The sequence below is a fragment of the Patagioenas fasciata genome, chromosome 1 (assembly GCF_037038585.1).
Source record: "Patagioenas fasciata isolate bPatFas1 chromosome 1, bPatFas1.hap1, whole genome shotgun sequence".
NCBI lineage: Eukaryota > Metazoa > Chordata > Aves > Columbiformes > Columbidae > Patagioenas > Patagioenas fasciata.
This window is the reverse complement of record NC_092520.1, coordinates 182,320,518-182,338,904: the sequence shown is the minus strand read 5'-3', so window position 1 is coordinate 182,338,904 and position 18,387 is coordinate 182,320,518. Positions and strand designations below refer to the sequence as shown.

The 18,387-nt window shown below is 43.6% G+C and overlaps 1 protein-coding gene across 1 annotated transcript in view; it reads right to left on the bottom strand.

The window, feature by feature from the left end:
* Positions 1–15,809: 15,809 nt before the first annotated feature.
* Positions 15,810–18,387, bottom strand: part of SLC38A1 (solute carrier family 38 member 1) — a 34,575-nt gene continuing 31,997 nt past the window's right edge. The window contains exons 16-19 of the mRNA XM_071802814.1: positions 17,710–17,828; positions 17,011–17,152; positions 16,806–16,903; positions 15,810–16,046 (exon numbers count right to left, since the gene is read on the bottom strand). Of these exons, the coding sequence (XP_071658915.1) occupies positions 15,945–16,046; positions 16,806–16,903; positions 17,011–17,152; positions 17,710–17,828 (461 nt within the window). The 3' untranslated portion in view covers positions 15,810–15,944. The remainder of the gene's footprint in view (positions 16,047–16,805; positions 16,904–17,010; positions 17,153–17,709; positions 17,829–18,387) is intronic.

Below are 18,387 nucleotides of genomic sequence, written 5' to 3'. Positions count from 1 at the left end.
CTATTAAGCTGCGATGCCAAAACTTCACAGGATCAGGCTTTATATGACCGGACATATTTAGCATTTTAGCAGTACTGTAAGTGAGGATGTGCATCGTTTCCTGGGATTGTCAAGCCTTTGATGGAACTCTTGGTATGCAATGAATAATATTATTACAATACTGTACTTTCTTAAACATAGTGAACATAATTAAAGTCCCACCCGCAGAGGTCAGATCCATCTGATTCACTATTGTTAAGAGTTAAGAGACTTCCATTTATTTTAACAATGGCTTGTTTAGAATATGAAGTCAATGAATTTCTTGTATTTGTGGAAGGTGTCATTTTACTATGCCAGGGACAATGTGGAGTTCTGGAGTAAAGCTAAAAATAGAGGATGGATAGCACTGGCTCTGTTTGCCACTTAAAAATTAGAGTCTCTTTGATGAAATCAGTGAAATTATTATTTGTATTGGTGTACTATCTGCTCCCGTGTATTTAAAAATGGGTTTGTACCTTTAAAGGTAGGATTGCTAACCCAATAGTATTGTAGATTGTGTGAAGCAATAACACTTTTAAAATGTCACTATTTCTAAGTATTTTAATTGCTTGTTTTATCACAGTAAAATGGTTTAGATAAAAAATTATATTTCTCATTTTAATGTCTGTTTTACCATCTGGAGCTCTTGCAGAAGCACAGAACTGGTGCACTCTACTTGTATCGAGTATTGCATTGGAACATTCAAGTTCTCCCATCAGGACAAAAAGAGTTTGAACTATTATCACCAGTAACAGCGAAATAATTATTAATGAAAGCAGTCAGCAGAAAGCAATCTCTATTTTTTTTAGCTGATTAGTCTATGCATTTGATAGCACCTTGTGTACAATTAGTATCATGGGTTTTACTAATGTGACCACTTAGATCTTCAGAGGCATTTCAGTTTGGAAATCTAGGGCAAGCCTGGTGCCCATGTTTCTTATTAGGAGCTTAAATAACTGCGGAGTCAGACATCAGTCCTGAGAATGCAAACACATTAATCTCTACCTGACTCTGTTACTGTGCACAGCCTGGTTGTCAAGCTCGGGAAGAAAAACAGTGAAAAGCAAAACTTCTTTCTCACTCTTTACATAAGGAAAGCGGGCAGAAAGCTTACATCCAACAGTGGGGAGGATACCGGCTGGGTGTCTGCTGGCAGCTTTCCAGGTGGCAGCTCACCCTGATGCAGAAGCTTTCACAGGGTGACCGACCCGAGGTGTGGGGAAGGGCAGACGGCTGGGGAGAGGACGGTGCTATAGCCACCTCATGAACTGGTGACAATTCCATGCAGGAATGCCTCTCCTACCCCTCTTAAGGCAAACAACTGGAGCACCCCGGAGGCCAGACATCTCTCAAGGCGATGTTTCTGCAATGCTGCAAACCCAGCCTTCCCACCACGTGCCATCCCTGTGGTCATCCCTGGAGAGCTTAGGGCTGGCTGTGCTTGTCCCCATGGTCACCATGTGCTCAGCCTTGCCAATATCCAGATTTACTGATCACTGAATGAGGAGCAGACTCAATCAGCTGGGGCTGCAAGTATTTGCTATAGTAGTTTTATTTCATACTTCTCAAATAATTCTCCAGATCTCTGCCATTTTTCTCTCCAAGCTGAAGGGGAGAGGGTAGGGTTCAGCACAACATTGGAATGAGTCTAAATTTTGTTCATGATTGATTTTGCTGTTCTGCTTACATAACCCATCTAATCCTGCCTCCCAGCTCAGTAAATCACAACCCGCAGTCCTCTTCTTAGGCATCAACCCAAAGAATCGTTATGAAAAGCAAATTTTGTTTCCCACTGGCTGTGCAAGCAATAGAGAATGGAAAGTAAAGAGAATTACACTGTTGCCATCTAGATTGAATCAGTTTCACCTTCATTTTTATCCAGTATTAATTCTTAGACAAAACCATCATGCCAGAGGGGTGGGCAATGGGGTAAGATTTGGACTACAGGATTTTCTGTGACCAGAGGAGCCCAGATCTCATGACAAAGGTGTGGGATTAGAGAGGAGCCATGTTTATTTCAGCATCCCCAGTTAAGCCCACAAATGAGTACTCAGGATTTACAAAGGGATATTGAACTCTCTGGAAGGGCACTCTCACTGACATATCCTGGCCAGTAATAGCAATGTGAGGCACTTCTTAAAAATCTACTTTTATTTATTGATGTAAGCAGGAGCTGAGGTCTGCTGGCAATTTACCCCCAGTCTGGAGACAGAGCATCTAGGACATCTGACCTTGCACACTCTCCCTTGGTATCAGGGAGGTGCAGTTTTACCTTTGAATCTTTGTGTACAAAAATGAGGGCCGTGCAGAAAATACTCTGGGTGGGCAGCAGTGGCCCCTAATTCAGTCACTGCAACTTTGAAAAAGGCCAGGGTTTTACATGAGTAATGTTGATCTTGTTTCTTCAGTTGTTTTTTACTTAAGGTGAATTTGCTCTTTGCTAGATGGAACAAGACATGGTTAAGAGACGTGCGGGGAGGAAGGGGACGGGTGAGCAGATGGAGGCACTGGTGCGGTGGTGGCTTGCAGGAGCCTTTATGCCTCAAAGCGTTTGGGGAAGTGGTGCTAGCTAGATATCTGCTGTCCTCCAACCATCTGCACCTGCAAAACTGCTCTTCTGGGCTAAGCGCTGAGCTACGTGTTCAAACCAACCCCTGCAGACTTGAAGGGTGAAGCAAAGGAGGGTTGCATGGTGGGACAGCACCATCTTTTCTAGGCTGTCCTTCACCAAGGGCTTAATCTAACCCCAGGCAGAGCGAGGACACAGGGTCATTGCTCCAACGAGCAAATGACAGGTGGAGGCGATGCTATCAGACCACACATGGCCCGATCTCTCTCTGACCAGCTCTGATTAGGAACCTTGTGTTTTGCAGCAGTAGCAGAACAAATGTGATCAGGAAGGCCACATGAAATCAATGTCTGTTTAATTATTCATTGCATATCTCTATGCTGTACTGAGGAAATAATTCCAGACCCTATAGTACCCAGTTACTGTCAGCTGCCGTGCTGAAGGTAAGCATGTGACTCTGGTTTCGATTGCTACTGTAAATACACAATTATTTATAAACTACCTCACAGGGACCATATGGCCCCCTTTTGAATAAAAATGCACAGACGGAGCTGAAAAAAAAATCTGTGACAGAGAGGGATAGTAAATTGATACGTAGCATACCATCTGCTTCTGTGTGCGAGTGGTGGTATAACAAACTACAGAAGGCACAACGAAGACAACTCCTATGTGGTGTTTGCAGATCTTCTGGTCTTCTGTCTAGTGGCAGTTTGGTGCTGTCATTTGCTGCAGCAATACACCAAGAAATCCATATTGGCTAACTTCATGCTTGAGACTAACAACTCCCTATGGTTTCCCTGCATATGACTACCTAGTGAGTACCCCTTAATTTGATTTCAGTTGCTTTGAGTTCTGCTAGGTTTGTGAAACACATTATCACCGATCAACCATCCTAAAGTTAAAATGCTTCTGACAAGGCTTATTCTGTGAAACAGCAAGAAAACTGACATAGGACTTCTCATTTATTGAAATAGTTTCCACACAGGACACAAACTTACACGGATTCGCTTGGATGATGTTAGAATAATGCTTGTGCTAGTTCTTAGTTATTGAAAAGGAGTTGAGAAAGGTGCATAGGTCTGATTTTTATTAATATTGTAATATCAGGATGCCATAAGCACAGCTGACAAGTGGAAGCATCACTGATGCCACTTGGGTTATGGCGCAGCCACACCAACTCTTACATGGGTGGCTGGCTCAGCAGGGAGAGGGTGGTTCAGCCCCAGCAAAAGGGAAGTGCAGGTGGGTATGGGTGTGAGTGCGTTGTCCCTGTGCTTTGCTCCCTCCAGCGTCACAGGAGCCAGGCTGCTGGAGGTCCCTCGAAAGCACAAAGGCAATGACTGAAAAATTATGGGCTTATTATGGCAAGAAAAGAATGGGGTGGATGACGGGCGGGATGGCCAGTCCTAGCACTGGCCCCATGAGTTTGAAAAGTTCAGTGAGCCTATCTGGCACAGGGGGTGAGTTGCTTTTGCTCTTGCATGGTTTGGGAACTTGTCTGGGGGCCAGGAAACCAGCTCTGCCCCTCCTGCCTGATCCGTAAATGCAGGCAGGCAGAAAATGTGGGTCCCTGGGTCAGTCGGGTCTGTGGGGAAGGAGACCATCAGGTCTGAGCCTTCCCCATGAAAAATATGGCTGCAGCTACACTGCCTGGGCAGGGGGGAGGGGCATGTGAAAATGCTCAGGATCTTTATAAAAGCTGAAGAAAAATATAATTTTCAATAAAAAGGCAGAGGGACTGCACATTTTAAGAATATAAACAATGCAGATTTGCTGAGTTCTTATAATAATTTAACAATATTTTGAATAATATTATTACTAATATTAAATGCATTCAAATTGCTCGGGTTTTGATGCTGAAATTCCAACCACAGGGCGGCAGCTGAGTCAAACAGAAAAGCACAGAAGCATTAAAAAATGAGTAATAAACAAACTTGAGCTGCCTTATTCTCCTCCCCTGTCCTCCTCAGGGCCCTCAAGTGCAGGATGACAGGCAAAGGGGCCTTCTGGCCAACATCTCCTTGCCTGGCTAGCTCTGAGGAAGTGTTTGGTCTCTTGTGGGCACTTTCTTCTTTTGCAGCTTGTTTTGTGCCCCTCTGCAGAATACACTGAACAGACATCTCACCATCTTGACTGGCTGTACACTCAGGGCAGTATGAAACTCTCTCCTGAGTAGCAGTGGTATGAAATGCTGAGATGAGGGAGTTGCACATTGCTAAAAATGAAAGCATGGCTTATCAAAGGACCTATATTTTCACACAAAGCTTTCAGTCTTTTGTTACTTCAATCCGTATTAAGGTTATGCGTGCAACCTTTTCCTCTTGCTTCCTAGGTGACATGCAGCTTGCTGAAGCAACTCTGTACAGGGCCTACCAAACTCCTCTGGCTGTAAAGCAGCCGAGATGGAAGACAGACCTTCTAAAAGCACCATCTGCTGACTTGAAACAGAAAAAGCAGCAGGCACCCAGTTTCTTGCAGTTAAGTTAAGGCCATCACAAGTGATGTGAGCTGGGCTGCTAAGTGACACGCACACACTAACGTTGTGGTATACTTTTTTTTCAGATGTTGAAGCAAAACATGAGCTATCTGTCTTATCCTAGACCTAGCCATGTGAAAAATGCTGTGGGTCCCAGTGAGGCTTTTGATTGCCCTTCATTTCCTTGCTGGGTGAGGTGGGCTTATTCCACAGGTCATCAGGAGCTTGTGCGCTGGAGTAACACCTCAGTTTCTGCGTGTTCAGGTATAAAACAACAGTGCAGAAGGAAATACTTTTGATGACTCAGTTTCACTGGAGTGGAGATCAGACGTATTTTCTATAGAATGCAGTACTGCTGCAAAGCCTTTTGGTTTAGTGCAGGGGTGTCAAACTCATTTTCACCAGGGGCCACATCAGCCTTGCGATTGCCTTCAAGGGCCAAATGTAGTTTTAGTACTGTATAAATGTAACTGCTCCCACTCCTGGTGAAAAGGAGTTTGGTTACCCTGGTTCAGTGCTAAATTGCTGGTGTCTGTGCTGATTTACCTCTTGAATCGGATGAAAATAAATTTGTGTCAGAGATTAGTGTGCCTGTGTAGCCCACAAGGAGAAATCACATAGATAATGATGTTTTTGCTCAATCGCTAAAGGCACACATAGAAATATGAGGGCATATGCAAAGTAATGTTGCAACAAGATCAGAGAAGACTCCGATGCCCAGTCATGCAGTTCTCAATAGCCATTGTTAGCCATGTTGGCTACCTCCTCACAACCTGGGCCTCACACGTTAGATGGGGTTTGACTGAGCTTTACACCTGCACTTGCACTTGCCTTTGCAATAATGTTGGTCTAAAAGGCTGGGAGCTCCCCATTGCAGTAGGTTTTATTCCTTAAAATGTTTTCCTCAGCAGTGAAATGCTGGCATCCTTTGCTGTTTGTTTTCCTGGGGTTTTGTTGATTCTCCGCATCTTTTACAGAGCTGGTTTACATAATTTCTCATTTCTTACCAAAGTTGGAACCAATAAAATATCAATCCCAAATCTACAATAAAAGATACAAAGGCTTGAAGCCTACCTAGCATTTCCCTTGTCCCCTTCATCCCCCCAAAGCAATTAATGTATAATTTAGTATTTTAGTAGAGACCCATTAAGGCAGTTCTCCAGATTGTGAAAGTCTAAGACATTTTATCAGATTATATAAATCTAAGGCTAAATCCATTGTCCACAGTGGACCTTAGCCATTTCACAGCAGACTTTGAACCCTAAAAAGTCTATGGAAGGGATGCCTGGGAGTAACTCTGTGTATCTAATTAGTAAATTAGTCTGATTCTTTTCAGCAGTGTTAGTGGTGGCTACTAGTGACCTTTGTGAAATAACCTCTGTAGCAACTCAAGATATTTGTGGCTAAATTTCTTTATTTGTAAAACTTAGCACTCTAAATAGCATCCTTGTTAGCAATTAATCAGCTTTAAATTCTTTGAAAATGTACAGCATCTGTATCTGGGTGCTATCTAGCCTCTTGTAACTAGACTGTGAGTTTTCTGCCTTTGGCTCATCCAGATTTTTCTGGAAGGTCCCTGGGACCAATAATTTGCTGAGTGGATCGGTGGCAAGGACACATGAAATCTCTTCTGCTGCTTTGAGCCATAGGACATCCCAAAATGAGTGCTTCCCCAGTGAGGTAGCGGAGGGGTTACCAGCTGTCTGCTGGGACAATACTTCTTTTGGTGGGGCACTTATAGAAGTCCATGGAGACAGCACCTATGAAGCAGGTGGGGTTGGAAACACTGCATGTTCTTTTTGTGGGTAAACGCCCTCGTCATGCCTGTCCCTTCACCTCTTGGAGCTGGCTTCAATGAATCCTGGTCTTTGTGGGTGGTATTTTCAGTGCTCGGCTGTGCTGACCACAGTGTTTTCTTAGAGGTAGATGGGTAGGTAAAGAGTGTGTCGCAAAAGGTGTTTTCTAGCTATTAGTTTTGACATAATTTGTTTACTGGCATCTGGATTTTTTGTAAATACCAAAATTTAGGAAAAAAAAAAAAGCTTTCCAATTTTGGACGAGTGTCCTGAGCCCTCAGAGTGGTGTTCAGGTGCCCTCAGAGGAAGGATGGGCTATTTCTGCAGTAAACAGGACTAGTAGTCTCTTGTACTTGATAGACGGTTTTAATGTAAATATAGACATATTCGTACTTGAAAGAACTGATTTATAATAATCCTGTCTTCTAGGATAGTGAGATTGTCCCAAGGGAAGTCAAGGTGTTGGCGATGTGTTTGCCTGGCATGTTGCAGTGTCACCCCACTTGCTCAGGGCTTTAGTTGCCTGCCTGGGGTTTGCAGACTGCATTGCGTGCATTGTGTGCTTGGTGGGACTCAGGCTCTGGTCTGCTGTGAAGCTTCTTCCTCATGGTTTACCAGAGCATGAGTCCCACCTAGAGCTGAACTTGCTCGAGTATAATCTGGAGCAGGCAGGGACATGCTGTAGCACTGGATGAAGGAAGATAATTAGCTGGAACGCATGTGTCTGAGCACGCTTACCAGAGAGCGCTCTGCATCTTGACAGGCACTGGTGCCCCCTTACGAAAGATTTCAGGCCATTCTCTGTTTCTCGGCCCAGAGCAGAGGTGAGAATATAATCCCCTGTCTGGATGAGATTGGTCCTGAATGGTGCAGCCAGTGACCACGTCTTACACCAGGAAATTAGCATCCTGTGTGAAGGTGGCACATCTGCATTGTAGTGGTACTGACTGTGCGTTGAAGCCATTAGCACAGCTAGGACTCAGTTATTCAGGCTTTTTCATCAACTGAGTTTGATTGTTTTCACTGCCAGAACTCCTAAGAAAGCAAACAATTTCTCCATCTCTTACCACTCGCATTCCTGGGTTTTATTCCATTAACTGCAAGGACCGCAAATTCTGGTTAAAATAATCTGCCTCTGGAAACTGGAGAAGTTGACCCTGTTTGTTTTGCCCAGAAAGATGCCAATTAGTGCTCCACTAGAGTCAAAATTTAACAAAGGCTTGAATTTTCCCGTGCCTGTTGCTCCACAAGATTGTTTATCAATTTACAGGGAGGCCACGCTGCCTTTTCAAAGTGCTGCTGGAGGCCTGCCAGCAGTAGTAACAGAGACTGTGCTCATTGTTTAAATGCCACTGGATGCGAGAATGGCAGACTGATGCCTGTTTTCCTTTCCTTTTATGATGATCTAATTGCAAGAGATATATAATTCCTCGTTATGTCAGGGAAGTTGTTTCTCCAGCATCTGGTACTTCTCTGGTTATCTACAAATGGTATCTGAAAATTACTAGGAGATCTGTCTTTCCTGTAAAAAATACTAGTGGGAACTATTGCCTGAACCAAGCCTGAGGAGACTTCAGCGTCTGCAAGAACTGGCTTTGTCAGTGAACGTGTAATTTTCTTTTTATTTATTTTTTTTTTCTTTTCCTTTTTAACATTCTAGTAAATTACAGGCTTTGGTTTTGGTTTGGAGAAATGTGTTGTACAAATGTTGTAGCATCTGTATGCTGCTGTTTTTACTGCAGCTGTTGTACAGGTCATTAATCTGATCTCACGTCATAAAAATTTCTCCACCCTCTTCATGGGTTTCTTTGTTATCATAACACTTTCCAGTACCTCGGCACCTAACTCTGCTATGCTCCCTTATAATTATCGGGGGTAGAACAACTGCTTTTTCATCCTTGATGAGCTCGGCTCCTGCAGTGGTGCTGCTGAACCCTGAGCTTGCTGCATCTCTGCTGCAGACTGTACATCCAGGAGCTCTGGAGGGCTGGTCCTCATGGCTGGGGAGACATCTGGCCAACACAGTCTTCTCCCCTCCCCTCCCCTCCCCTCCCCTCCCCTCCCCTCCCCTCCCCTCCCCTCCCCTCCAAGCACAAGTCCCCAAAGGTGTCCAGGAAGGAAGAGCTCATGGGAGCATGTCATGGCCATGGTCAGCACCTGGTACATTGAAAGGGTAAAGTCTGAAGTAATGATCACCACCAAAAATGAGGTGAATTTCACCAGCTTTTCGTAACTGGCAACAGGAGAGTGATGAAGGTTTGCTGACTAGTGAACACTCTCCAAAGGGGATGCAGCAAGCAGGAGGAGGGGTATCAGGTTACCTCTCGGAAAAGCACCTGAGGCTTTAATCCAGGTGACATTTTCCAAAGAAGGGACATGGTTCTTGACTCTTGTTGGTAATACTTTTTCCTCCATTTTCCAGGGCAGCAGCCTTCATGTGCCTATAGCACAGGCATCTCTAAGAGGGTGGCCATCAGCCAGGCACCACCACTGGCCTCACAAAGTGGCTTTGCTTTGCATGTTGGCTCTCAGGCAGGACTGGCCTGTGCCACCCCAGCCCGCTGCAGTTTACTTTCCTAGCCTTATTGTCTAAGCCTTGGCCAAGCTACATCTTTTTCCGAGAATCCAAATAAGCTCCTGTTTTTCAAGCAGTGAGCTATGGCAAGGCTGAGGCACACTAAGCCAGTGGCACCATCCCTTGCCAGTGTCATGGCATTTAGCAGTATAATACCAACAGCTCTAAGAGACTCCATTTTCGATAACTATAAGTTGAAAGAGAAATACATGGCACTTAATTTTTCCAAAATACAGATGTCAGGCTGCCTGAAAACTTCTGTCTAGCTGCACTGGAGTCCCTCAGACAGAGCTTGCCCTAGGTAGTTTTTGTTTTTTAAATTCAGCAAGTAGGGACTAGTCAGGTGAACTCAAGGGTCTGGTTGACCTTGGGGTTGCATGAAGACCAAGACAAACCAAAGGTAGAAATTTGTGGCTGGAAAGCAGACTGATGTTTCTTTCTTTGACTGTGTGGCGTAAGTTGAGCTTCAGGTGAAGCTGTCAGACTGCACTGCAGAAAGAAACAGATGTTTGTTGCTGTCTCTGCAAACCCTCTGGATCTGGGCAAGCCTTAACATACCTTGGGACACAAAAATCAGATTTCTGTAAACAAGTTAAAGTTCAAGTCTTGTGGAAAAATGCCGTTACAGTTTGTATTTTGTTGGCTATAACACTGAAAAGAAAACGTACTTTTGTATTAATTTGAAAAGCTCTGTATAATTGACTGCATATAGGCTTTTTCCCCAAATTTGTACTCATGCTGAAAGCAAACATCATTTCAAGTTTCACTTTCATCCAAGACCATAAAGAAAACATGGAAAAGAAAAACCCAGTTATTTTTAGATGCATTTCTCAACATGCATTTTTCAGCAATCCTGAAAAAAAATGTTTCCATGCTTTACCAGCGAGAAAATATAGGCAAGGCTCTTGATGGAGGTGCTGTCAGGACATACACAACTCTCCCCTCCCATCACCCTCACCCCTGGACACGCAGCTGTCCCACAGCCAAAATACAGCCCGTGGGGTGGGATGTACAGCAGTCCCTGGCTGGGGATGCTTTCGTCAGCCGCTGGTGCTGGTGTTCTGGTTGTGTGAGAGCAGCGTGTCTGGGTCTGCAGCAGAGGAACAGCCGCAGGACTGCAGTGGGGGAGTGGGCTAAAAATGGCCAAAATTGTTCTGGTTGCTGCCCACCCCTGGCTTGAAGGACTTATTTTTCTCAACTAGAGGTGTTCCTGGTGGCTGAAAATGGAAATGCAGAAGTCCTGGCATGACTTCTGTTTGTACTGCTTGGATGAACATGTGCCTGAATACAAGATTGACTAATGCTGGGTCACATTGGTGGCTGCAGTTTGCTCTGGTTTCTGCATAAGTCTTTTTCAGCACATCACTACACCTGAGCTCAGCTGAGGAGATGAGAGGTACCTGAGTACCAAAGGGGCCCTTTACAAGGGAGATACACTTTACCCAGCAGGAAGACTGTCTGGCTTGCTGTTGAGAAAACAGGGAGCCATGTACTGGAATTAATCCTTGCAATTTAATTAGACCTTTTATTTCTCTGTTTTGTAAGATGTAAGTATAGTTTCAAATTTAGGATTAAACTTGTGCACTCTTGGGTGAAAGGAAAGGATAGACATTAGCTAAGTCAGAAACTAGAGTATTTGTATTTGTATTAAAATAATTCTTAATAGGCGGAGCGTATCTCAACACTTCTATATCGTAAGGGTAAACAACTGCAAAAATATGCAGCATCCTATTTATTTACTATATATATATATATATGTACGTAAAAATGAAATTTCCTACAGTACAACACAACTGCTTAGATTTGTCTTCAGAAATATAGGCATGTGTACAATTTGTGAATTCTAGACCTTTTCAGCCCATATTCATGGTTTTTTTTTTTTTTTTTTTTTCACAGTTTGTTGCAGAAATCCTTACATTAGATACAAATAAAACATTCTTTGTGTAAGTTATCAGAGGTAAGGATTTTCCTGGTCCCACTGGTTCTGGAGAATTGTTTAAGGAAGCACCCTGGCACCAAGCGATAAAGCCATCTCGTGGAGCTGCTGATGGAGCTGAATACATTCTGCTGTGCCTTTCTCCTACAGGCACTGGGGTGGGACAGTAGGACTGGAGGCGGGACACCACCACATAGAAAGAGTTTTGTTTTGACCAAGATGCTCTTTAGCCTTAATGTAAGGTTCGAGCAAAGTAATGTATGCATTTAAAGATTAACTAGAGATACCATTAATTGTTACTGTTAATAATATCAGAGAGGGCTGTGGTGCTTGTGCACTATAAGGCAGATGTACAGACACAACCCATATATCATCCAACCTGCGTTTGCATGTGTGTCCTACTGCAAGTGGAGCACAAGCTGCAGGTCAATGTGTGGCTCAGGAGAGCAGCCTTGGGGCTGGATGGACATCCCCATCCCTGATCTTGCAGGATGAGACCATCTGTTCTGCCTTGGTCTTTCACACAAGCTGGGCACCACTTGGTCCATGCCAGCCCAACAAAAAGGTCTGTGCTGATGCACAGATTTGGCATGGGCCCTCTGACGAGGAGCGAGCATCACCCGGAGAGGTCGCTGCCCCTGTGATGCTGTTCGCAAATAACAATTTACTGTGTTTTACTTAGTAGGTGCATTTGCCATTGGACAGAGAACGGCAGCTGTTTTCTGCAACCATAAAGGTGCTTTAAGCTCATTACTCTTTTCTTTGCAATGTGCTGTGGACTAGGAGAGGCAGAAAGGCTGTCTTCTAAGTGTTGCATTAACTCCTACAATCTTATTAGGAGCCCCTGGTTCTAATTAGTCCTTTCTTGTCCCTCACCACTCAATTGTTGCTATAATGGAAATGAGAATTTTAAGGTATTTTGTTGTAGTTATTAGGAGCAATTTTGCATCCAGTCTATGACATTTGCATTGCTCACAATAGTGATAAACTCTCTATGAAAAGAAAGCATGCTACCACCTACTAAGCAGATACGGTACTCTGGATCCTATTAATTTAACAACAGAGAAACTCCTACAGCATTTCACTGTGCTCTTAAAATCCTAGCTAAAATGTGAGACTCTTACATTGTTGGCTACAAGTTCACTATTCAAAATGAACAGAATAACAGTATGAGGTTATTTTACAGATAACCTCATGCAAATATTGTCATCCATCACTGATGTTGACAGTTACAGTAGTGTCTATTGCATTCTGTTAAGAATGTATAAACCTGATGAGAAAACAAAAAGCACATTATTTCACGTTCATTACCACAGACATCAATAAACATGATTCCTTTCCACAAATATCTATAAATATGATGCCAGTACATCAACTTAAGCAATATTTTTTTCAGAGATTGAGGAACAAAGCCTATTTAAAGACTCAGTATTTTGGGTATCTGTCCGTATCTAAGATGCTTTGATGGTCCAGTACCTTGGGTAATTTCACTCTGTGCACACACCCAGCTCATTCTTCTCCCTGTTTATCCAGTAAAACTACAGTATACAAATAAACTGGGAAAAAGAAGAAGATGGAATAGCAAAGAGGAGAGAGAGGGATAACAATGGAGGAGATTTAGGAAGACGCAAGGAGCAGTCAGTCACCCAACAGTCCTTCAGATCAAAGGAAGCTGGTTGCCAAAATGCAATGGTTGGTATTTTAAACACAAGACTACAGATTATTTGGGAGATGGGTGGGAAGGAGATGTCACAGTCGTGACCTTGCTGTGACCCTGTGCAGCAGATCAGACCTCTAGCTCCTACCTGGGTATTTGAAAGTCATTGCCAGGATCTCCTCTCTCACAGCCCTTCACTGCATAGAGCTGCACTGCTCATAAATCAGTAGTAACAGGAGGATAAAGGGGGGAAGAAAACAGGAGAGGATAACACTGTACAGCATTCTCAGATCTGAGTTAGGATTTTTAGGTAAGATCCAGAGAGATTATAAGGCACCTCAAAACCTGAAGCACAACCCCAGCAAGCATGAGTCAGAGCATGGAGTGAGATGCTGGGCTCCTGCTACAGTGATCAGGGAGAGCTGGGTGACTGTGAAAAGGGAGCCACAAACTGACACCCTGAGCTGGGAAGATGCCGGGAATGAGCTGCGAGAAGATGGGAACTGAGCATAGGTTCTTCTCTTCAGAGCTTAACTAGCACCTAGGCTCGTAGCTAGGGACTTCTCTGGAATAAGGGCAGGGATCAGTCTCATAAAGAGACAGGACAGAGAGAACCAGTGACTTGCACCACCACAGGCAGGAGTTTGACACCAGCTGCAGGAAAGCACGAGTGACCTCAGCTCAAGGGTAGCAGGTAGCTCAGCAGTTTCTGTGTTAAATGCTGGGCTGGGAGTGCTTGAGGGGGAGGATCCTGCACTGGAGACCTTGCTGGGAGCCTGCTAGTGAACATCTGAGGGGCCAGGACGAGGACAGGGTAAGGGAATCCCACCCTGCAGTCCTCCAGGTCACTTTGCTTGGAGGGAGGAGGCTTCCAGTTTTGTTCTTGCTGGTGGGCTACTCTAAAGACTTGGGGAGCCTGTGGAGTCCACTCTACCTTATTTCTGGATCACAGCGGAGTATTGGCAGAGCTGGGTACCGTACTTCCTAGGCTGAGGTAAAGATATCCAAGTCTGGGGTTTGTAGGCTTAGTTTCTGCAGCATGAATGCTCTGCATCTCAATGCCCAAATTCCAAGGAAGGATCCAAACTGACCTCTCTGGATATCACCCTTAGAAACCAACTTTCAAGGTCTTGAGTAGTGCTCTCATGCTCTCAGCTCTCAATGATTTCAAGCCCTGCAGGACAAGGCAATGGCAACAGAGGCAATTCAATAGCTCACAGAAATCCCAAGATCCCAAATTATCTATTCCTAACCTTAAAAAGAGCAAGCTGCAATGACAGGTCCCCCAAGGCTGGATGACAGGTTCCTTCCACGGTTACAATGGAAGACGGCAATGAACTGGCTACTGGGAACAAGAGGGTCACCACATACTGACGGGGATGGCTCGAGCACACCGAGGGCATTGCTCAGCCCTTGGGCATGAAGCAGGGCTGCCTTTGGTTCCTTTGGTGGGAGCTGGGTTCATGTTTTGAGACACTTTTCAGCTCGCATGGTGAATGACACAAAGTGAACACGTTTATGCTGCTGGCAGTGCACTAATGTAAGATGGTTAATGATCGCCTGCTTAGCGTTCTCTATACCAGCTATAAGGCATTAGGCAAATGCTTATTTTGTGGACAACAGATGCAAGTTACAGTGTTTCTGCTAGTAGTAATTGAATGTCTTTGTTATGGTGAATTGATGAGAAATGTAAATGAAAGAAACATTTTAAATATAAATAGTGTTTCTGTTTGTTTAAAGAAATGCTACAGGTTTCAATTTCCATTAGAAATCCAGTAGTTTGGCAGTGTGAGTCAAATCCTGCTCCCGCTGCTGTCAAAAAACTCGCTGACTTCAGTGGATGAAGATAAGATGCAAGGGAGAAGCCAGTCTCTAGCAGGTATGTACAAATAAATCCCAGAATGGAAAAGGCATGAGGTATGATAACATGCGTAGGCTTCAATAAAACTGAAGCTTGTGATGTTATCGTGCCTTGGTTTTTTGTTTTTTTTTTTTTTTTCTGAGAGAAATAGGACACTAGTAAACAGTTTAATGCTGAAGAAAACGCAGACTTCCTATGGAAATCTCCAAGCGTCTGCTTCTGCTTCTCTTCAGGCTCAAGTACTCACAGCTTGAGGTCAAGTCTAGCTCTGGTCATGGTCCAACTCAAGTGTGCCAGGGGAGTGGTGGCTGGTGGTGGTGGTGGCCGTCCTTTTCCTGCTCCCTGTACCTCATCACAGAGGCACACAAGCACACAGGGGTCTGTTCTCCCAAACCACAAAATGGCCCAGCCCTGGGGCTGGCTCCCTGGCCAGAACAGCAGAGACAAGCACCAGATTTAGGACCTGTGCTTATACAATGCTTATTTATGCTCTCATGGTGCCTTTTGTGTCCATACCGGAATGCTATGCTTAACCCCGTGAGGCAAATGGTGCATAAAACAGCAACAGAACAAACAAACAAGGGTGCATACAATTGGAGAGCAGTGCTGGGGCTAAAAGGCTGGGGGAAGGGTGTGAACTGACATAACTCCAGTTGGGACTGATAAAAAGAGGCACTGCTGCCCTAGAGGAGCAGAGCTTATGGTTGAAGGGCTAGGGATAATAACGGAACAATGCAATTCATGGGTGGAAGAGGGGAAACAAATTAATTGTGATGATTTTCTATGAGCAATGCTCTATATATGTCTCACAGACAATTAACACAGACTTTAGGCTGATCTGATAACTCAGTGTTGGGGACAGTGATATGCCTGTTGGAAATATCTGTCTGTTTTCTGCAAGAAAATACACACACAATGGTATTTTCACTGCTGGGGAGTCATTATTTGGATTTGATTTGAGTAAACTCAGAAAAGATGGAGTAGATAACAGAACAGATGGTTGTGATTTTGGTGTGTAGCAAACAGGGGTGTCTTCTTTTCAGAACGCGGTGAACTTCAGTGGCCTTGTTCACTGCCTGCTGATTTTACCCAGTCATAGATGACCAAGGGAACGCTCACTAGGGTAAATATTATCCCCAGTGCCAAGAAAAGACCAGCCTGGAACAAAGAGGAGAGGAGAGAAAATTAATGAATAATAAAAAAAGACAATAAATTCAAGTATGTTAACTTCTCCTCTTAAGGAGATTTACATGGTGATGTATCAAAGTAATTAGCTAAAATGGGATGGCATTTCTGGCAAAGACAAGACGCCTAGATAATTAAACAGATTAGCGTCATTAACAATTACTTCCTGAACCAAAACTATTTTTTTTTCTCCTTTCAATTTTCTTCTTAAACACTGATCACCCCTAAAGAGGGTTAAGTAAGTCTGTTTTTAGGACTGATCAGCTCTGCACTTTTCAGAGCCTCACAGTAATAAGCATACTCTGCCTATCAGATACGTGCCTGTCAAAGCTCAGCCCTTTCGTCTGGGGGATGTGCAAGTGAAACACGGGTTTCCTGCCTGTCTGCTCAGAGCAGGAAGGTGTGACTTTGGGATGCTTCCAGTGCATGCCTCCTCGGATTGGAAATACACAGGAGTGTTGTGTCTTTTCAGCTGCAGCTCTTTCTGGGGCTCATAGGAAATCTTTCTGAGGCCCATTCCCATCTGCTCATGCTTGCCAAAGGGCTGACCGTTCAACTGGCTGCTTCTGCTGGAAGCACCCTAAGTCTGAATTGGGTCCATTAAAACCACAAGGAACACCACAAACCGAGTGCTTTACAGGCTTTCTGAATCAATGAGCTGAGACAGAGAAAGCTTGCATTATAAGGAATGACAAGACGAAAGTGTTGCATTGACAAGAAAGGAATGCATACCCAAATCCTCTCAGTGAACTTTGATCTATCCTGGTGTGTCATTTTTAAATAAAATGCCGAAGGAAGAATGAAAATCAGCATGTTGGCAAAAGTGACGCCTGCAAAATTCAAATAGATGAGTTTTGTTAGCTGTCAGCAACAGCCAATTATTGTGTTGCTGATTAGCAACAGTCTTTTATTAGTAGTACAAAATCAGATACTGTACCTACAACTCCAAAAATGTCCTTCATCGTAGGGATAAAAATGACTAAGATGTTGAGGAAAAACAGAGTAAAGGAAGTAAACAAAATATGAAGGCGTAAGTCAAATTGTGTTCTTTTAACCATCTCAAATAAGGACGCACGCACCTGTAGGAAAAGAGGGAGAGAGAGAGTTCACTGTCAAGGACAGTCTATAAACCAACTCAAAGCTTCTTGTATTTATTTTAACTGGTTCTTCATGCAACAACAAGTGCTACATAGATCCATCAGAAATTTTTGTGTCTCTGATGTAATACCCTTTGAAATAATTCTTAAAATTAATTTGATATTTCAAAACTGTAGGTATACGTGCATCTGCAGTAAGATATTCCTCCCTTTCTAACGTGCCTTTTGGAATCCTTCTGCACTTACAAATCATCTTCACCTCTGAGCCTGCTCCAGTGAAGTCGTGTGAAGTGAAAGAAGGCCCATGTGGATTCAATTTAAAACAGATTGAAGAACAAAAGTGATTAATTTATTTCCTGCAGGGAGGACTCCTCCAGAAGTTAGTGGCAGTCCGGTGCGGGAAAAGGCCGATCCAAGCTCAAGTTCTTTTTTGGGTAGCTACAACGTCACTGACTCGGCAACTGCTGGACTGTGGTTTGAAGAAATGCGCCATGTACAGCTGCTACCAATTTCCAAACCATGCGGAACTTTTTACTTACTGAGAAGAACAGCACCGGCACCGTGAGTACCACCGCAATGATCACAGCCAAGCGCACCATCAGGATGAGGATGTCATTTTTGCTCTGGTACTTGTAAAGCAGATCTGACGTCACTTTGTCTATGGAAAAGACAGTAAGATAAGTGTTCTGGCAAACAGGCAACTCATTCACAAAAAATAATTGCTTAACAACAGCCTTCTTGAACAACAAGTGATTTATCTGCAAACAAAAGAGTATGGAATGAAACAGCCTTGAATTCAAACAGCACTTTGAACCAAATCCTAATGATCACTTTATTCCAGATTAATCCTTTGGAGGCCTGATTTAGGAATGCATCCTAATTCAAGACAGCACATGACTAAGGTAATTTTCACTGTAGGAAAGACAACAGTGAGACATACACAAAATCTTGCTTATATGTATACATATAAAAAAAATAAGTGAAACAAGCTATTTCTAATTGGTTCCATAGACTATTTTTTCCTGAAGTTTCAAATGATATAAAAATAACCACATGCACTGTAATGGCTGAACTTAATATAAACTACAAGGTTTTGAGCTAAATTAGTCTAAACAGCAAATAAACTTCCAGGGAAAAGCAATGCCCTTCTTCTCAACCAAGAACAAAGCCTATCTTGGGTCAGCTCCCAGCAGGACGCCCTGACATTTGCACTCATA